This window comes from Orcinus orca, chromosome 12, assembly GCF_937001465.1.
Source record: "Orcinus orca chromosome 12, mOrcOrc1.1, whole genome shotgun sequence".
NCBI classification, from domain to species: domain Eukaryota; kingdom Metazoa; phylum Chordata; class Mammalia; order Artiodactyla; family Delphinidae; genus Orcinus; species Orcinus orca.
This window is the reverse complement of record NC_064570.1, coordinates 70,658,080-70,678,699: the sequence shown is the minus strand read 5'-3', so window position 1 is coordinate 70,678,699 and position 20,620 is coordinate 70,658,080. Positions and strand designations below refer to the sequence as shown.

The 20,620-nt window shown below is 37.7% G+C and overlaps 1 protein-coding gene across 6 annotated transcripts in view; it reads left to right on the top strand.

The window, feature by feature from the left end:
• The window catches only part of LOC101277426 (cytochrome b5 reductase 4), an 84,260-nt gene that overhangs the window by 53,547 nt on the left and 10,093 nt on the right, over positions 1–20,620 (top strand). For 4 of the 6 annotated variants that reach the window (XM_033428512.2, XM_033428514.2, XM_004270070.3 and 1 more), the window contains 5 exons: positions 649–771; positions 13,275–13,415; positions 15,022–15,174; positions 17,968–18,118; positions 18,428–18,514. In XM_033428512.2, the coding sequence (XP_033284403.1) occupies positions 649–771; positions 13,275–13,415; positions 15,022–15,174; positions 17,968–18,118; positions 18,428–18,514 (655 nt within the window). Of the gene's footprint in view, positions 1–648; positions 772–13,274; positions 13,416–15,012; positions 15,175–17,967; positions 18,119–18,427; positions 18,515–20,620 lie in introns of all 6 variants that reach the window. The other 2 variants (XM_049695357.1, XM_033428515.2) reach the window with 2 other exon arrangements.

The following is a 20,620-nucleotide window of genomic DNA, read 5'->3' as shown; positions in this document are numbered from 1 at the left end:
CGAAAAGAAATATACTTTAGATCTTTAAAAGCACATTCAATTCATAAAATTTAATCAATTTTAAAAGTTTATTTTATTATTGTACTCATGTATTCTAAACTATTTTAAACATTCAAAAATAAAAAGAGAATCTAAAAGATTTTTAATTATCAAAGATTGACATGCACTTTATTGGGATTTATTCTCCTGAAGCTTTTTCTATGTTTATTAGACTCACTATTGGTTTACTGAATTCACTCGTAAGAACCCCTCAGATCCCAAGAAATGTTAAAAGAGTATAAATTAAATTTGCTTTTGTGGATCCATTCAATGGCTAATTTGTATATTTAAGTTTTTTTTTAAGCTATGTGTTAATTAGTTGCCATGGCTCTATTTGAGCTTGTATGAAAACTAGCATTATGTATTAGTTTGGCCCTTGATAAATTAATTTGAAAGAAGTTAATCTGAATCTAACATAAACTGGATTTAACACCATATAAGGCATAAACAATTTTGATGAACATGTACACAAAATTTTATTTATCTCACAAATGCTCAGTGTCATTCATATCTGATTGGGACATTTGGGTTGTTTGAGAAAGATTGGTTTAAAAGTAAAACCTTATATTTAGTATCAATGAATACAAATGCAATTTATCTTCTTTTCAGTGCGAGTTGTTGAGAATGTGGGAAAAATAGAGATTGTCCTGAAGAAAAAAGAGAATACTTCTTGGAAATGCCTTGGTCATCCCCTGGAGAATCATAATTCACTTATTCCAAAGAAAGATACAGGTAGGCTGTGCTATTATTTTGAGTCCTGGCTTAATGAAAATGTTGTGTCAGTGGCTCAGTTGTATCCGAGTTTGGAAGGCCACTTGCAGTGAGCCAAAGGGTCCTTGTATCTCTCTCTGTGGAGTTGAAAGGGACATTGTGTCTGTTATCCTTCTTTTTTTTTTAAAGCAGAAATTAAATTTATGACTCTGCTATCTAATGTTTAGACATAACAAAGGTCATTAGGTAATGATACCTAAATGTAGAAACCCACTCAAACTCTTGTCCAACCATTCACTCCTTGAGGTTTTTTTTTTTTTTTATAAAAGGTACAGAAACAAGTTAAGTTTATGCCTTGTAGGCACATCTAGTTTTTTTCTGTTAGAGAAGGCTCATTTACTGTCTCTCTGCTTACCTAAACCAGTTTCTGAGTTTATTCCTAAAGGATGACACCATTCATTTCCTTCCTTTCTTTATTTTTTAAAGCTTTTTATGTAACTATAACATTTATAGGCAAAGGTGCATATTACAAGTGTTCTACTTGATGAATTTTCACAAAGTGAATGCACTCCATATTTTCTCTCTGAAAACTGGTAGGATTTGCCTCTTCCAAGTGTTTTGAAATTTCACTTTGATATACCTTAATGGGGGGGTCTGCTTTCAACTTCTGTGCCGAGTATTCATCCTCTTTGCTAATATTTCCATTACAGAAACTTAAGACCCTCGGGCCTGGGGAATACTGATATTTCTTCCCTCCATGGTCTGTGCTTACTTTCTAGAAATAGTCTTGCTTTAAGCCTTCTTAACCAGTTCTCTGATTATCTTGTCTTTTCTCTCTCATTTTCAATTTTGTCCTTTTCTTCTACTTTTTGGGAGATTTCTTCAGCTGTGTCTTCTAGCTCTGCTGTTGTGTTACTCATTTCTACTCTCATATTTTTAACTTTGGAGAACTCTTTAGATTTTTGTTCCTTTGTTTTAGCATCCTGTTTTCTATCTTCTGTTTTTAAGAATTATAGTGTTTGAGAGTTTTTGTCTCCCTGTGTAGCCTCTATTCCTACAGTTTGTTTATTTTGGTCCGTCTTTCATATTAGATGCTTTCTTTGAATGTCTGCTGATCCTTGACCATCTGCTCATACTTCAGGGTGGAACTCTAAAAGCTGATTGGAAACTCTGTGCCTGTGGGTGTGGCTTGTTGACAGTAATATTTACTATGTGGCTGGATGGTTTCTTCGGGAAAAGTCTGATGCCAGTATTTTGTCAGAGGCTCTAGGGTAAACAGTCTTCTACCTCGCATCCAGCATTTCAGAAGTTATATGGGAAAAGAAGGCTGGGATATCTGTAAACTTAATTTCCTTTTTTTTTTTTGCCTAGTATACTATATTAGTCTACTAAGGCTGCTGTGAAAAAGTACCACAGACTTGGTGGCCTAACAACAGAAAGTTATTTTCTCACAGTCTGAAGGCCAAAAGTCTGAGACTAAGGTGCTGCCAGGGTTGACTTCTCCTGAGGCCCCTCCTTGGCTTACAGATGGCTGTGTTCACATGGTCTTCCGTCTGTGTCCCTATTGCCTCTTCTTATAAGGACGTCAGTCACATCGGATTAGGGACCACCCTAATGACCTCATTTTAACTTACTTTTTGAAATATGCTGTCGCCAAATATAGTCACTTTCTGGGGTACTGGGGGTTATGACTTTAACGTTGAAAATTGAGGGGGACACAGTTCAGCCTATAACATATACCCAATCTAGAGACCCTTTGTTTTGCCCTCTACGGAGAGAGCAAAATCCTGATATTTTGCTAGAATAGGAGAGAATCAGTCATGTGGCCGTGTGAAGTAGGGGAGGACTTCAGAAAGCAGGGGAGGCAGCATCTAGGCTTCTTCAATGAACTTTCTTCCAGAAAGTGGTTTTAGCTCTGCCTTCATTCTGATTCTAGATACTTGGTCCTGCCAATTTCTGAGCCTCAAAGGCTCATGTTACAGATGGGTTGATTCTTGGCTTTTTGTTTGTCTAGCTTAGGATTTAGCTTTACGGAGTCTACTGAGTCAGTTACCAGTCGTTTCTTTGCTTTGTCAGCTCCCAAACTTCTGTTGCTTTTCTATTTCTGTTCTTATTGTCCTTGCAGGCTAGGCCTTAAAAAAAAAAACCACACACACAGAGAAAAAAAAACATCTTTGCTGTTATTTTAGGGAGGGGTTAGAAGAAACTAACTGTATATATTCAGTTTAGCATCTTTAAATATTTAAAATTATAAAAATATATTTGTGGATAGTATTTTAATTTTCAGAAAAGTATCATGTAGCTGTATTTTGAGTACATACTGTGTGTAGAAGGCTATTTTAGGTATTGTGGTACGAAACAAATAAAAGGCATCAGAAATTATTTTCCCAGGTGGAAGAAAGAACATACACAAACATGAGACTGAAGAATACTTGTATCAAGAAATAGGCCAGTAAGAGCAAGTTACATAGTGCAGACTTGAATGTATTGTAAGTTTACCTTAAGTGAACTAACAGATGCAGATGAATTTGACCTTAAATGACTCTCCATGAATGAAGGAGGTGAATATCAAGCAATGTTTTGAAAGTGGCTTTAAAAAAACCCAAAAAAACTATGAAGGGCTTTCCAGGTATCATTACTGGGTACTTACTGTGCCAGACCTTTTGCAGGTGGTAGAGAAAGGAAATGTAAGCCACATGTGGGAAAATTCAAATAGAGCCATTTTCCCAGAGCAGGAGGTCTCAATTGTGTGGTATAAGGTAGGGAGAGAGAACATAGAGTGATGTAGCAGATCAGAAGAGAATAGGTAAAAGACAGTGAAAATGAAAAGAGATATTATTAAAGTGAAATCTGTTGCGCTGAAATTATCTGACTCTCTAGTGATTGGAAAATCATAGCAAACCAAGTAAAAGCTAAGTCCTAGAAATAAATGAGACTGAGAACCCAGGCTGACCTCCATTTGGAAATAGAATGAACATTGCTCAAGTATTCTCTTCTATAATTTCCTGAGGCTTTCCATGAACTCTTTCATCCCTGCCATAAATTTTGGCTTGAATCATGAACCATCATAGTTCGCTTTAGCTTTCTTGTCTGAAATTAGAGCCATGCATGTATTTTTCAGTGAATTAGATTTTCCACTTTGGAAAATGACTCAGAGTTCAGGGGATTTTTTATTTTAATTTGTTTGACAGAATTAGCATAGATAATTCCTTCTTCGTCCTTTCTCTTCCTTAAATCATGACAAAAACTATAGGTTATTTTCCACACTAGCAAAGCTGAATACTTACATGATCAGAGTATTATGATTAACTTGCTGTCAGTAGCTTCAAATGTTCAGTCCATCACATGGCTCCTTGGTTTTCAAGGAGGTTTTCATGCTGGCTTCCTCTTACTGAAATTTCGTAGTTTAAAAAATAAGCATGTAAGTTGAAGACTTAGTGCACTGCCTTCTCATGTCACATCTAGAATTTACTTACACAAAAGATTCAAATATAACAAAGAACATAATCAGAGAAGAGAAACTACTTCGTTTTTACATTTAATCCAGCTGTAATAGTTAGTAAATTAAATTATATGACTAGAACTAAACTACCATTTGTAACTTGGGCGCTTCCAATTATTTTCTTCTTCCCAAAGATGAATAGATGAAGATTATGAGTGAGTAGTTGTGTGTGTGTGTGTGTGTGTGTGTGTCTGTGTGATGACTAACAAACTTGTGTCTATTAAGAGTCAAGAACAATAGATAATTGGATTGCTATTTCTGTATCCAACCTAAAGTTTATTTTAATTGTGATTGCCTTTAATATGGGAACTTAGATCACCAGACAAAGGCAGTTATACAGATTTGCCAACAAACAACTCAGTAAATGAATATTGGGATACAAAATTATAAACAAGATTTAGAAAAATTGTGTCATAATTGTGGTATGTCAGCAGCTGTTTATAAACCTCTAGGTTAAATATATATAGAATCTATAACTGTCTTTACAATTCAAGTTGAACTGTATGAAATCACTGATATTTATCTTTTAACCTAAAAAAATGGCAGTTTCTCATTATTTGAACTATACTTTCCTCAGGGCTTCCTAACTGCTCACACCACACGCGCGCATGCACACACACTGAAGTACTGTCTGTAGGTGTAAATGTGCTTGTCAGCACTCTGTGAGCAGTCACTTAATGGAGGCTTTCTGTGGAGCCTGTGACTCTGCAGGCAAGCTGTTCGCCACCACAGTGAACCACAGCTCTTGTTGCAGGGGTAGAAAGAACCGCCCTCACCCCTCCCCTCCCCTTCCTTGCCTGCACATCCGTGTTTCTTTGCTGCCTAAAACAAGTATTCAGAATTACTGGAAAAGAAGAAAATATTGTGGATAGCAAATAGAAACTTCATTGTGCTTTGTTCTCTTCAATTGTCTGCTCAGCCCAGCAGGTGTAAAGTTGTTGCTTGCACAGTAACTATAAGATGCTTTGGCATTTTGCTGTCTTCTTATTTCTAGCGGAATGGCCTGAATATGAAGAAACACAGAATAGATGGGGCAGGCTGTAAATGAGTAAGAAATTATTTACTATATTAAAAGGTAGAATAGAAGAAGTTTAAAAACTTAGAATTCAGGCAGTTCAGGCACTTCAGTGTATAATATTGGCTGAATTATTAGTTATGGAACTGAGGAAAAGTGATAAGCACAGAAATGTTCAAATCTAGTGACAACCTTGCTATGATGTGGACCTCATTGTCTAAGGGCCCCATTGAATCTAGTCTTGGAGAAAGAGCTTCCTTTCTCCTAACTTAATGCTAATATTTAAGTCTATAAAATCCTCACTTTGAAAGAAGGATTCAACTCACATCAGTCTAGGTGAGGTAGTAAAAGACCTGAATACACTTTAGGTATATATGTTTTTTTAAAATAATTTTTTATGTCTTTTTAAATAAATTTATTTATTTTATTTATTTATTTTTGGCTGCATTGGGTCTTTGTTGCTGCGTCTGGGCTTTCTCTAGTTGCGGCGAGTGGGGGCCACTCTTCGTTGAGGTGCACAGGCTTCTCATTGCGGTGGCTTCTCTTGTTGCAGAGCATGGGCTCTAGGCATGCAGGCTTCAGTAGTTGTGGCACACGGGCTCAGTAGTTGTGGCTCGTGGGCTCTAGAGTACAGGCTCAGTAGTTGTGGCACACGGGCTTAGCTGCTCCGTGGCATGTGGGACCTTCCCGGACCAGGGCTCAAACCCGTGTCCCCTTCATTGGCAGGCGGATTACTAACCACTGTGCCACCAGGGAAGCCCACTTTAGGTATATTTTTAACAGTAATAGTTAAAACAGAAAGGAATCTATGCTTTATTGTCAGTTTACTAATACTGCTTCATTAGGTTTTACCCCAGTATATGGAAAAATGTGTGCCCATACACGTTTATCATCCTAGTGTTTGAAGCTGTGTTATGAACGTATTCTTATTCATATATTCAAGAGTGGTTTGGGTGAGGATGATAAAACTATACTACTAGAGGTTAAGTGGAAGTCTTACCAGAGTTAGTGAAAAGGCTGAATAATTTTTAAAAACAGTAAAATAAATGCAATTATACAATACTTTTAAAAGTATATAATAACTAAAAGTTTGTTGCTTCTTCAGCATAGGAAGGTATTCTAGTGACTTCATGGGTTTGAGTTATTTTATCCATAGTCAAAAATGTTAGATATTTGTACAGTTCTTGAAAATAGTTTGTTCTCAAGTGTTCTGCAGACCTCTGCTCTGCCAGCTGAGCTATGGAAGTCTCCGCTTGTTCTCAGGGGTTCTGAACATCATCCCTGCACACAAGTTCATTGCTCATCAAGGTCACTGTCTTGGCAGAAACAGACAGCCAGCAAGGCTAAATCAGGCTGACCCCTGCTGTATGAACTGTGACAGATTCTGTAAAGGAAAAACTCAGATTTTTCTTTCCTGTGTAGGAAGAAAACTCCCTCCCTCCCTATTGTCTTTCTCTCCTATGTGTCTCCTTTACTGTTCACACAGAACGCTTCACTTCTGACACTTCTGGTCCCAAATACATGGAGATTTTCCTCCACAGCAAGCAGTTCTTTGCAGTACCAGCTGGTGTCTTACAAGTTAACTCAGTTCTGACACTGTCTACCTGGAGACACCATCGGATCCCACAGGTTAAGGGCTCAGTCCCATGTGATCCCTCCCCCCGTCCCCCAACACACACACACTTCAGATGCCAGTGGCAAGCCCAGGTTACCACCTGTCCTTCTGACCAACTGGCTATAGATGGGAGGTTCCAAAGACCCCTTCCCTGGGCTTGATCAATTTGCTAGAGTAGATCACATATGATAAAGGATACAGATGAATATCCAGATGGAAGACATGCAGAAGGTGAGAGAAGGTCTGGGAGGGTCCTGAGCACAGGAACGTCTGTCCGTGGGGAGTTGAGGTCTGTCACCCTCCCAGTGTTGATGTGTTTGCCCACCTGGAAGCTCTTTAAATCCCCTGCTATTGGGATTTTATGGAGGTTCCTCACGTAGGCATGATCAGTTATTAACTTCAGTTCCAGCCCCTCTCCCCTCTCCAGAGGGTGGGACGTGGGGCTGGAAATTCCTATCATAGCTGCGTCTTTCTGGTGACCGACGCTCATCCAGGAGCCCACCCAGAGTCACCTCATGAGAACAAAAATGTTCCTGGTTCTCTTATTACATAGGAATTTACAAGGGTATTAGGAATCCCGTGTTAGAGATGAGGGTCAAAGACAAATACAGTGGTTCCCCCTTTATTTGTGGTGTTGCTTTCTGAGGTTTCACTTACCGCAGTCAATCGTGGTCCAGAAATATTAAATGAAAAATACCGGAAATAAACAATTCATAAATTTTAAATTGTGCACTGTTCTGAGTAGTGTGATGAAATCTCAAGGCGTCCCGCTGGGGACGTGAATCATCCCTTTGTCCAGCACATCCCACCCATTAGTCACTTGGTAGCCTTCTGGGTTATCAGATCAGCTCTCGCAGGATCACAGTGCTTGTGTTCAGGTCACCCTTATTTTACTTAGTTATGGCCCCAAAGCGCAAGGGAGGTGATGCTGGCAATTCCAGTATGCCAAAGAGAAGCCGTGAAGTGCTTCCTTTAAGTGAAAGTTCTTGTCTTAACAAGGAAAGGAAAAAAAAAATCAAATTATGAGGTTGTTCTACATCATGTTCTACCATGAGAACAAATCTTCTCTGTGAAATTGTGAAGAAGGAAATAGGAATCCGTGCTAGTTTTGCTGTTGTACTTTAAACTGCAAAAGTTACTGCCACAGTTCATGATAAGTACTTAGTTAAGGTGAAAACGGCATTAAGTTTGTACAGTAAGATATTTTGAGGGAGACAGACCACATTCACATAACTTTTATTATGGCATATTGTTATAATTGTTCTATTTTATTATCAGTTATTGTTGTTAATCTCTTACTGTGCCTAATTTATAAATTACAACTGTATAATATGTACATATATATGGGAAAAACCCAGAAGTTTCAGGCGTCCACTGGGGGCCTTGGGATGTATCCCCCATGGATAAGGGGGAACTACGGTGTAAAGGACAAGAGATGCTCCTACTGTTCTTATCACTTAGGATATTATAAGAGTTTTAGGAACTCTGTGCCAGGAACCGGGGGCAGAGGCCAATATATGGATTTTCTCTTATCTCACAGCCCAGCCCCTGGTCTCTGGCCGTGAACCATTTATATCAAATGATACACAGCTAAGAAGAAACCGGCGCTTTACTAGAATCTCATTCAGTCATTAATAGCTCTCCAGTCCATCACCACATCATATGAAAAATGTCTCCCAGGGCAAGACCCCTCAAGTGTGCAGACTTTCTATTCAACCTTAATAGGTTCCAGAAACCAGAGTGGTCTCAGCAACATATGGCTTCACCCTTTCAGGCATCTGATAAAATTGAGTTAAGAGACAATACCATGTCTTGCTCTGAGCCTCTTCCAAGGTGTTAATGTAATATTGGATTTCCCTCCTTACATAACCCAGTTTCTAAATGGAATGTCTATTGAATTGAATGGCTGTAGGTTGTGGGTTTTTCTGCGTGGACATATCTAGGTATGTATATCAATATATTTTTAAATATTGTAGATGTTAGTATTGATGTTTGGGGTTATTTATTTTCCATTGGAGCATTTTTTAAGTGTGTAGTTCCACTAACTGGTTGCCCTATGTTGGTTCAGGAAGATCTTAGAGGAAGACATGAGTAAAGGTAGATTGCAAATTAGGAGGTAAATAAATCATACAGGTTTCCCCACTATCCAAAAGTAGAGCCTTCCTGTGGAATCTTTCGTAAGTGGAAATGGTGTAAAGGGAAGAAGCAGTTACCCTAGGACACACCTAGCTCACGGATGCACAAGGTAAACTGAGACAAAGTGCAGATGCTCACAGGCACAGTTCAAAGTCATGGCGGCTTGATGCCGAGATGCTGAGTGTAGTTCCCGGGGAAGGAGCTTGGGGCGCTACTCTCTCTGCTCGGGGTGCACGCTGCCTCCGTAACAGCTCACTGCAAAACAAACGCTGAATGCTATTTTCCCTTTTCACCGTTTTTCATAAAAGTGAAAATCCTCTTTGGATTTCTTTCAGTTAGGAAAAACAGGTACTAATGTAGATTTTTCATAAAAGATAAGTGGCGTAAAGGGAAATTTCGAAAAGCGGGGGACACCTGTATTTAGGTAATTGAAAGTAGTAAAGAGTGCTAAGAAAACCTGTGGTTGATCAGAACTGTAGGAATTGGGGATGTTGAAGAAGAGATGTACCTGGGATGGATGGTGACTTGCTGAACTGGTTCCCTAATTTGGACATTAAATAGTTAGTAGGGAGTTGTAAAGGGTGGAGGGATAATCTATAAACATTTATGCTTGAACCGATGTAGTCGAAATAAGGAGGAAGATGCTAAAGAACGATGTACTATTCTAGAACGATGATTCTCAAACTCTTTGAACAAGGCCTGTGAGTTGGGGCGAGAAACTCTCATAACTTGTTGCCCCATCCACATCTTCTCAAGCGACTCTGTGATCTTGGGCAAGCCGTTTAACTTCTGTAAGCCCCTGCTTCCAGCAGGGAAAATGAGAGTGGATAGGTGCTTTAAAAGTGTACTAGGGGGAATTCCGGTGGTTAGGACTCTGCACTTCCACTGCAGCGGGCACAGATTCCATCCCTGGTGTGGGAACCGAGGTCCCGCATGCCGTGTAGTATGGCCAGAAAAACAGAAAGTGTACTAGGAGCAGGAAGGAGCTGAAGGACAGGTTGAAGGCAGTATGGACTCCCAGTCCAGTGCTCTCTTCCACGTCTCTCTCCCACTGAGCTTTGTCTTTATTTTAGCCTGTGAAAGTCTACTCTTTAGAAGGAAAGCTATAGTTTCTTTTCAACAGGAAGAAAAAAGGATACCCAAATTATCATATTATCCTCAGCATTTCAGTGTTATGCTGAATGTCTCAATATTATATGTATGTTATTAAAAGAAGTTAATGTGGGATTAACAGATACACACCACTGTATATAAAATAGGTAAACATCAAGGACCTCTACTACATAGCATAGGGAAATATATTCAATATCGTGTAATAATCTATAATGGAAAAGAACCTGAAAAAGAATGTGTGTTTGAGTGTGTGTGTGTGTGTGTGTGTGTGTGTGTGTATATATATATATATATATATATATATATATATATATATAACTGAATCACTTTGCTGTACGCCTGAAATATTGAAGATCAACTATACTTCAATAAAAAAATAAAGATTAAAAAAAAAGAAGTGAGGTTTCTGGGCAGACAGTTTTCTGTCTTATGTTTTTGTTTCACCATCTCATATTTATTTTCAGTTTCTCATTTTCTTGTATAATTATGCTTATAAAACCAGAAACCTGACACTTCAATACAGGCATTATCCAGACTGAAGTCGTCAGTGCATCTGCTTTATACTCCTTTTCCCCCATTTTTCAGGTCCATGCCTGTGATACTTCTCAGTGCAACTGAAAGATGAAAACATTCTTAAGTTTTCCGTAAGACTTTTAGAACCTATTGTTAGCACGTCCTTGTGAAATTATGGCAGTTTTATTATTTTATCGGTAAGATGTTGAAATTATCTCAGTGGTGTTAAATAGCAGGAATACTGTGTTAATTCTCTAACAAGGAAAGCCAGTCAGTCACTGGAACCCAGAGTTTCCTTGTGTTTTAAGTATAGTCAAAGAGGTGCATACTCACTCTAGCAAATCCTTTCTGGTAAAGGCTAGAGGTGAAACTGTCAGGAGGGGCACCTGCCCTGGACTCCGTGCTTAGAGGAAAACACAAGGCCTCTCTTCCAGCCGCACGGCTCCCACAGGATGAGGAGTGTGCAAGGTGAAGAATTATCCACCTGGAGTTCAGGCGCTTTCCTTCACCACTGCCCTCCAGGTATCTGGAACCCCAGAATTCCCTGCCCAAATGGCCCCAAATCCGCTTCTATCCAGGAAGTGGCCAAGGCTGTTTATGCAGAGAGCAAGTAGATGAGCCTTAACATATGGGCTGGTGCACCTACACCTGCACAAGGCTCCACTCAGGGTCAGACGGTGGGGCTGAGAAGAGGGGCGTCAGGCCATAGGCAGTCAAGGGGGTGCTGCTGTCACCCCTCCGCCATCTTCCTGTATGGAACTCTGAGGAGCTGAAGAATCCTGAATTCGAACCTAGCCTTCTAGGTCATTATGAAAGTCTATTTCAAGGTGTAGTGTAGAACATATTTTATTTAGCAGTTATTTGTCTGATTTATAACTTTCACATATTTAGACATATAGATGGGGGTCTCATATTGTATTACCACTCCGGGTCCCAGGAAGGTCTAGAGGAAGGGATAAGGAGATCGTTTGAACCTTCATTTCTTCTTGGGGGTGAGCCTAGGTCCTCTGATCCTTCGTCGGTCCAGTACTGGATTAGGCCTTCCGGGATGACTCTGGGGCGGTACCCTTAGCTGTAATCTGGTCTAAGCTTTGCCCTGGCAACGATGCACTCTAAAGTTTATGTGCATACCGAGCTACCATGGTGACAGATGGAAAGATTTAGTGACCAGGTTCTTTGGGAGCAAAAGGGACAAGGGAAGAAAAGAATTGGATGAAACTGTGGCCAAAATGATTTCTTAGGATTCTATGTGAATTTTAGTTTTCCACTAACCATTCATTATTTGATGTAGGACCTTCACATCCTAAGGTCTGGAGTAAATCTTTCTGCACCTACTTAAATATTTTTAGGTTAAAAAAAAGAGCATAGGGGCTTCCCTGGTGGTGCAGTGGTTGAGAGTCCGCCTGCCGATGCAGGGGACATGGGTTTGTGCCCTGGTCCGGGAAGATCCCACATGCCACAGAGTGGCTGGGCCCGTGAGCCATGGCCGCCGAGCCTGTGCATCTGGAGCCTGTGCTCCGCAACGGGAGAGGCCACAACAGTGAGAGGCCTGTGTACGGCAAAAAAAAAAAAAAAAAAAAAAAAAAAAAGAGCATAATTAGGATAATAAGATGCTTTATTAGGATTAATTCCTGACATCTCTGTAAACGCTATTTTATAAAAGAGAGGAAATTATGAAACAAAGTCTACTCTGGCATGCTGTTTACATCCGAAAGAAAATTTACAAGTGAAAATATTCATGCTTTCAGAACTTCTGTAACAAGATCTTCCAATCCAAGTGGTATTATTTTGCTCTGTATACAAATAATATTTCCTGAGCTTAGGGTATTAATTTCAAATATTTCCCCTATTTATAGAAATACTTGATTCCTTTCGTTTATTTGTATTTTAGTACCACAAACTTGGCATCTTCAGTTTTTCACTTAAATTAATTTTCCAGATAATCAGAACTTACACCCTTAAACCTAAGTTTATTTTTTGTTTTAATCATTTTTTGACCATTGAAATGTTCTATAATTCATATACATATGAATTTTGTTTGTGTATATATAATACACATATACAGAGACACAAGAATGTATTTTTCCTGCCTTTATCAAAGAAATATTTCTAAGTTATTGAATAGTGCTGGTATTGTTAAACCTTAAATATTTGAGTTTCAGGACTTTTCCATTCTGTAAGAAAAGAATTTAGAATGAGCTTTGTTGATTATCAAATATCTTTCACATCTACAGTTTAATTATATAGCTGTTATAGGCTTAAAGGATGGAATTACTTTAAAAAGTAAATTTAAGAAGAAATAAACTAGACTTTAATTTCTTAGGCTATAATGGTTTTAACATGCTATAACAACAGACGTGAGGAAATAACACTCATTTTATAGAGCTTATTTTTCAAATTACAGAAGTACTTACAGGTTTTAGAAAATGGATATCACAGGAAATAAAATGGAGAAAACTAACACTATAAGATTTTCAAAATACTGACGAATTTTTTAAACGTCACAGGCCTGTTAGTGAAACTCAAGCTCACTAAAGAGCGAAAGCTGAGCCTGTGTTTTTGCGTGGTAGGTCTGAGAGTACTGCTTATTTAATTTATTCCTCACTAAGAGAAAATGAATCACTTTCTAGGTTTGTACTACAGAAAGTGCCAGTTAATTTCCAAGGAAGATGTGACTCATGATACGAAGCTTTTCTGCTTGATGCTGCCGCCAAGCACACATCTTCAGGTGCCAACTGGGCTACATGTTTACTTCAAGCTAACTATCACAGGTAAGGCAAGCAGAGGCTTTGCGGAAACATTTTCTTCTTTTATAAGCAGTTCGGAATCAGTACTAATCTCTCGAGGAAGCGTCCATTTAGGTTATAAATAAAATGTTTCTGGGCAGCTAGACTTAGTGATAGCCAGATTCTAGGTTTGTGGATGCAGTGATCCTACATGTGGGAACTATAGCTGTGCTGCATCACTGTATGAACAAAGAAATTATCACTAGTCACAGAGGTAGTGCCACCAGCATTGTAATTTATTACTAACAAAGCCTTAAAGGAAAGAGGTGAGGGAGCACACAAATGGTCTTCCGTGAAGACAACTGCCAGAAACACACACTAACGTCTCTTATTTAACCACTTACGGGTCTGTCATTTATGAAGTTGAATTTATAAAACTGAAAACGAGTGGATGATTATAAATGATTTCCTCGCATGTGCCACTAGTATTAGAAGCTCTGTAAACATACTCCTTACTGTGTAAATTCTTTTTCCCTCATTTTCGTCCTGAAATTACCTCATTTACTTGTTTTAAATACCTTTCTTAGCGATGTCTGACATCTTCTTAGTCTTTTGAAACTGCAGAAGATAACACTCCTAGCCTTTCCAGCAATCAGCCTCACGGACTACCAGCCAGGATTTGGTGACTGGTTTATTATGATGACACTGTTCAGTTTTTCTCTTCATCATCACTAATGCCAAGTTATCATTCAATAGCTGGTATCTTCCCCAGTGTGGTTATTGTCAGTGTATTATGATTTACATATAGATTAATTTTTGTATATGTGATGGAACCATGTATAAAATTTTGGTCTTTCAAATATGTGGTGAGTCCTCTTTCTTTGGAATTTGGCTGGCTAAAGTATGACTTCTTATTAATTTTACCCTGTTTTTTATTATTATATTCTTAGAAGTAGTTGGATTAACATTCCTCTCAGTTACCAAAGTAATATATAAAATATTAAATTGTTAAAACAATTCAAAATATATAAAGTAAAAAGTGAAATTCTTCCCTTCCTGGAATGCAAATGATCCCACTGGCCATTGGTATCCATTGTTAAAAATTTGGTATATGGGGACTTCCCTGGTGGTCCAGTGGTTAAGACTGCATGCTTCCACTTCAGGGGGCACGGGTTTGATCCCTGATCGGAGAACTAAGATCCCACATGCCGTGTGGTGAGGCCAAAAATAAATAAATAAAATAAAATAAAATCTTTAAAAAATTTGGTGTATAATTAAAATTATTATGTAAGTACCTTCTCGCATCTCTGTGTAAACTTTTAATGCCATTTTTGTTGTAGCCTATTACAAAGCTTACATGTTGATGGTGTAGATGGTTGTCTAAGTTTATTAACATAAAACCCCATCACCTTATGCCACGCTTAATAAAAACAGATTATTTATATTATGGGTAGATTACTGATTTGTTAACATTATCTCAGCACACATAGGTTTAGGGTATATATACATGTACTACATATATATAGAACATAGAATTAAGTTCACATTAAGTGTACAGTTTTAAATATATACTGATAGCATCATAAAATTTGTATGCTTCATCTTCATTTAGATTTTTAGAATTGAATTTCTTTGTTGTGACTTTTTCCAGGTACTGAAATTGTGAAGCCATATACACCCGTATCTGATTCCTTATTCTCAGAGTTCAAGGAACCAGTTCTTCCCAACAATAAATACATCTACTTTTTGATCAAAATCTACCCTGCTGGACTCTTCACACCAGAGCTTGATCATCTTCAGATTGGTTAGTATATATATTTTTTAACCTAGATTGTGTTCTGGATTGGATCACATGTTACAGTTTCTTTTAGTTATTTCCCTGTGGGAGTCTGTCAGATATCTTAAACTCATCATGTCTGCAGCCAAAGTCGTGTTCTTTCAGTCCCACCAACCTATCCTTGCTTCCATATTCCTCATCTGTTATTTGCAGCATCACTGTTCATCCTTGACCCAATCTGGAGACTCGAGTCATCGCTGCGTCTTCCCATTTTCTCCCTCCTAATCCAGTCAGTCACTAAGTTTTATTGAGTCTACCTCTCAGTGACTTTTTAATCTTTCTTTTCTATCCCTTCTGCCACCTTCTTAGATCAAGCCTTCATCATTTCTCTCTTAATCTGTAATTGGTCTCTCTCAGTTGCCTCTAACTGGTATCTTTCTATTAATCTGCATTTTCCAGTTCTTTTTCCATACTGCCTTGATGATAGATTTAATCATGTTGCTCTGCAGCTTTGACGCCTTGGATGGGTCTCCATAACCTGAGTAGCACAAGTATTTTGTATGGTGAGAGGTGAAGCTGGAAAAAGCATCCAAGTCTTTGCAGGTCACGAAGAGGACTTAATCAGTTAGTCCAGAGGTTTGTCATCCTCATTCTTAGGTGCTTGAGTTTTTTAGAATGCCTCTCTCTACCTGTCAAGTACCTTTTTAAAAATATTTTTTAAAAATATCACTTACTTTATGAAGCCTCCCTCCTCTTCTGAACCCCTCGGTAACTAACACTTTGTTCATTGATCTAGGATAAGAATAAATAATATTCCTTCTTTACAGGATTTTGAGTTTAAGGATAGAGATGTCTTATCTTTGTATTTTCCGTACCCAGCAGGGCAGTTAGCGCATAACAGGCTCTCAATAAAAGTACTATGAGAGAATTAATAAAGGGACTATAAGGAAATCTACTAATATTTAGAGACCGCCCCCCTTCCTGTTTCTACTCCTTTTTCTGTGTCTTCAACTTTTGACTGCCTTTTGCGTAACAATAAAAGAGCTCTTCCCCTTTTAAGACAGTATTAGCAGTAATATCGAGTGAAGTAGATCACTAAAATTTGGAAATAGAGAAAATTTGCTGCTCTCTGAAAGTTAAGCTCAGTAGTCTACATACAATAGATGTGATGAGTCATCTTTGGTTACATAAATCAAAATATTGGACATAAATATGAACCTAACGAATTTTGGAATACCTACATATCTAGTGAAGGTGATATCACCTTGCGAAGGACTGACAACATGATTGTAATATAGCAGCTGGAAACTTAACTGATGGTATTATAACCTATCCATAGAGATTGTGTAGCAGAGAGCAGGGTGGAGAGTCAGCATAGAGCATGGGAAAGGAAAGCCAAAATAGCAAGATTAGTGTTTTTTCAACTTCATCTAGGGGAACTAGTCATGACACAGATACTGGTGCCACTTAGAGGGTTGTACACTGGCATGGCAGTGGTAACTCATGAAGTCTCAATATGGCCTATGTGAGCTACCCTATAAAATTATCCACTTCTTTGTTTCAATTCCATGTTCATCAAGCAACTTTTAAATGATTATTTTGCCCTTCCAAATGTTCCAAATGTTTGGTCTTCCAATACTGGGAATGAGATGCCCTGGATGGGGCATGTAATGCTCAGGTCACTAGATGCAGGTAGTCAGGCTGAAAATCCATTGCCATTCTGGCATGTGTGCTTTAATCTCTTGTGAACTTCATTAGCATCGAGTCCTTGCCTGAGTCTAATCAATTTTATGACATTGGAAGGACTGGACTGTGGACAAAAGTTATCAAGTTAATATCATTCTGTGAGGCTGCTTTAGTAAACAGCCAGCTGACTTTTTCCTGAGGATGTCTGATCTTATGGTCCCTTTCAAACTATAACAAGGAGCTTCTGTTACTTTCTAATGTTTAACTCATCAATTACTACAACATTCTTACTCTCCTGCCATGGACAAAAAAGGGAAAAATTATGAGCATCCAAACATTTAAAAATAAACCAGAGCATTTGAAATTGTTTTTAAAATATGGTCAGCTTTATTTTGTATTTTTAAAGTTACATTGAAAATTTCTGAAATGTCCTAAAGACAGTTCTCTTACATGAGTGGTACATAGCGATTATATCAACTGCATAGCAGAAAAGGGTTTATTCAACTGTTTTGATTGAAAATTTGGAAGTAGCATGCCCCAAGTACGGTTTCTGATCGTGCTTTGTCTTTATGGGAATTAAATGCAGAACAGCTCTTGTTTTAATTGATAGGTATTTTCAGAGATTTGATGGAGGCAAAGTTAGCACTTTTACTAACAACATAAGATATTAGAATACATTTCCATTTCAATTTTCTCTCCTACTACGCTTATTACTGTGGTTAAGAATCAGTATGTAAGTAGTGAATGTGTATTTTCCGCCCTATACTGTGCAAGACAGGTATACTCGGACTCTGCTTTTGAAGTGCCTAGTTTTAGTTTAGCAATCAAGCCTTTATTGATAATTTGTAGTTATGTATTTGGCAATAGTTTGTATGTTAGAGACTCCAGTTGATTTGGGAAAATAATATTGGGAAACGAGTATAATGAAATCTCATTATTAATTTGATTATAATGATAATTTGAGTATAATGACATACTTGGGAGCCTAATGAGTATTCTCAAAACCCCTTACATTCCTTAAAAACTGAGATGTAGTCTGATAATTATGCATCCTGTTTCTCCTCGTGTTCTTAATTCAGCTAGGTTAACGGTCTCATTTTTTTTTCCTGATTTTATGTATATTTCATTGTTTAGGAGATTATGTTTCTGTAAGCAATCCCGAGGGCAATTTTAAAATATCCCAGTTCCAAGACTTGGAAGATCTCTTTTTATTGGCAGCGGGAACAGGCTTCACACCAATGGTTAAAGTACTGAGTTATGCTTTGACTAATATACCCAGTCTCAGGTATGTCATTTTGTCTTTAATTACTACCCCTTGTAAGACTGCTAGATTAGTAGAAGGTATTCTAAATCGATTAAATACTTAGTGGACCTCAACAGACATGTTATCCCTCAGTCGTCGTTTCTCACTCTTCTTCCTCCACTCCAAGCTGTTTTATTTACTTGATTCCTTTATTTTTGATATTTTTGGTTACCTAATTGGCACTAAAAAAACATTCATGCTAGTTCACTTTTAGACTTTCCATTCATGCATATTTTTTAATTCTATAATCGAAATGGTACCTTTTGAGTTGTTGTTGTTTTTTCTTTTAAGGAAAGTGAAGCTGATGTTCTTCAATAAAACAGAGGATGACATAATTTGGAGAAGCCAATTGGAGAAATTAGCATTTAAGGATAAAAGGTATAAAAGTGGTATTAGCTCTGTTTTTAAATATTCATACAGGTTTAGTCAGTTGATACCCTGCCTCCTTTGGTTGGAGTTTTTAACTGACCAGGAAACTCCTTCAAACAAAAATAATCACTAATTCTCTTAAAAAAAAAAAAAAAAAAACACTAAATGTAAGTAATGTTAGTACACCTCTCCCAAAGAAATAGTTTGATAAAGTCAATGTGACATCAGATATGTATCACTACAATATATACTGGGCTTTATGTTTATGTTATGTTGTGTATACTGAGTTAGGTTTCATTGAAAATGATCCAGTGTAGCCAATTTGGTAATTCAAGATTTTCTTGTTATAATGGGGACAGATCAGATAAATCTGGTGAGGTAGGTTAAGCAAAAATAAACATGTTTTTTTACTACAGGATTTCTTAGAGCGTTTACTATGCCAATGTCCATTGTGACTTTCCAAGAAGGGGATTCCTTCTGCATTGTTTAGCAAGATTCTCTTCATTTTTTTCGTTCACATTAACACATATTAAATATCATTAGTGGTCCTCAGTACACACTTTGGGAAATGCTGGTATAGGTAATAGAAAAAAGTCTGAGTCAGGCTGAATTCAGTGGTAAAATGAGGCAGCAAGGACAGCAAGGTGGCAATTTGTTTCCTTGAAAAAAGAGCCCTAGCACAGTCCAAGGAAGTGAGATAATTTAACCACGCATACGCCCCATCTCCCCTAAAGAGGTATGAAAGCAGTTGGAAATTCAAAACAAAATTATCAGAAGAAGAATGAATTGGACAAGCTGTCATATTTCTGAAGCATTTTTGTAATCATTAAAAACTATTTCTAAGAATTGCAGAACTTCGTAAGTCATACAAAATATCTGACGTAAGTATTTATGTTTATGACAGTATGGTGGAGATAAAGTTCTTGACATTTTAATAGTTAAAGACCTCAGAAATCCAGCTGTCCCTGGGGCTCCAGGTTCTTCTGAATATTTTCTGAATATCCTCACTAAGGTGATGCCGTGGTTCCTTCTAGTCTTTTCCTTTCTGTTGTCTCCCATCCTCCCCCTCTTTCTCTTTTAGTAAATAATTTGCACAAATGAAGGACGACCTGAATTTAATCACCGAAGTGTTTTCTCACATACTTAAAACATAAACCTAAGAATATGTACTATACTTAAGTAGTTGCACAGCAATTTAGAGCATAATTTAAAGAAATAGAAATTCCTGGGTTTTTCAAGTGTCTTTTTCACTAATTTTCAAAGTGGAATATCAGAAGCAGCATTTATCAAAAAGCCTAAAGACCTAAATTCTAGTTTTCAGTCTACCCTTTACTAGCTTGAAACTGTATTCAAAAATTACGTAGCTCTGTGGGCCTGTCCCTTTATTTTCAAAATAGAATAATGACATCTTTCCTATTTACTTCATAAGCCTGTTGTGAGGACTAGAGAAGATAGTGCAAATGCTTAGAAATTGTGAAGCCCTGCCTCAGATATTTGGGTTGCTGTTATGAAGGACCTCTGTATACATGTGTTCCTGTATTGACTGTTTGAGCTCCTGTTTCCTAAATGAGCATTTAAAAGACTTTAAGCAGACGTAGCTACACTTTTTTAGCTAGGTTTTTTTAAAAAAGTATTTCTGGCAGTTTTGGAACATGGTATTCTTCAAGATAGTTTGCTTGTACAAGAAAAATTCATTTACTATTATTTCAGCAAACAGACATTGTACTCTTAGTCTATCCATTGATGTTAAACTCGACGTAAGAAGTAATGTGTATACGTATAACTGAATCACTTTGTTTTACACCTGAAACTAATACAACGTTGTTAATCAACTACACTCCAATATAAAATAAAAAGTTAAAAAAAATTTAAAAAAAAAGAAAGAATTGGTAGAAAGGCATGTGTTACAGCTTCTGAACATGAAGTGACCTTTAACAACGTCCCCTGTGTATTTTGTTTTGTCTTGCTTGGTCCACATAATTTGGGTTGGTGGAATTGCATAGGCTGCAGGACTGAGGATGAGGAAAGGCCCCTTTTTTTCACTTCTGGATGACTGGCTCTAAGTGAGTGAGACGCTCCAGTGTGCTGGGAGGAGTGAGTGTTTTGCCTCTGGCC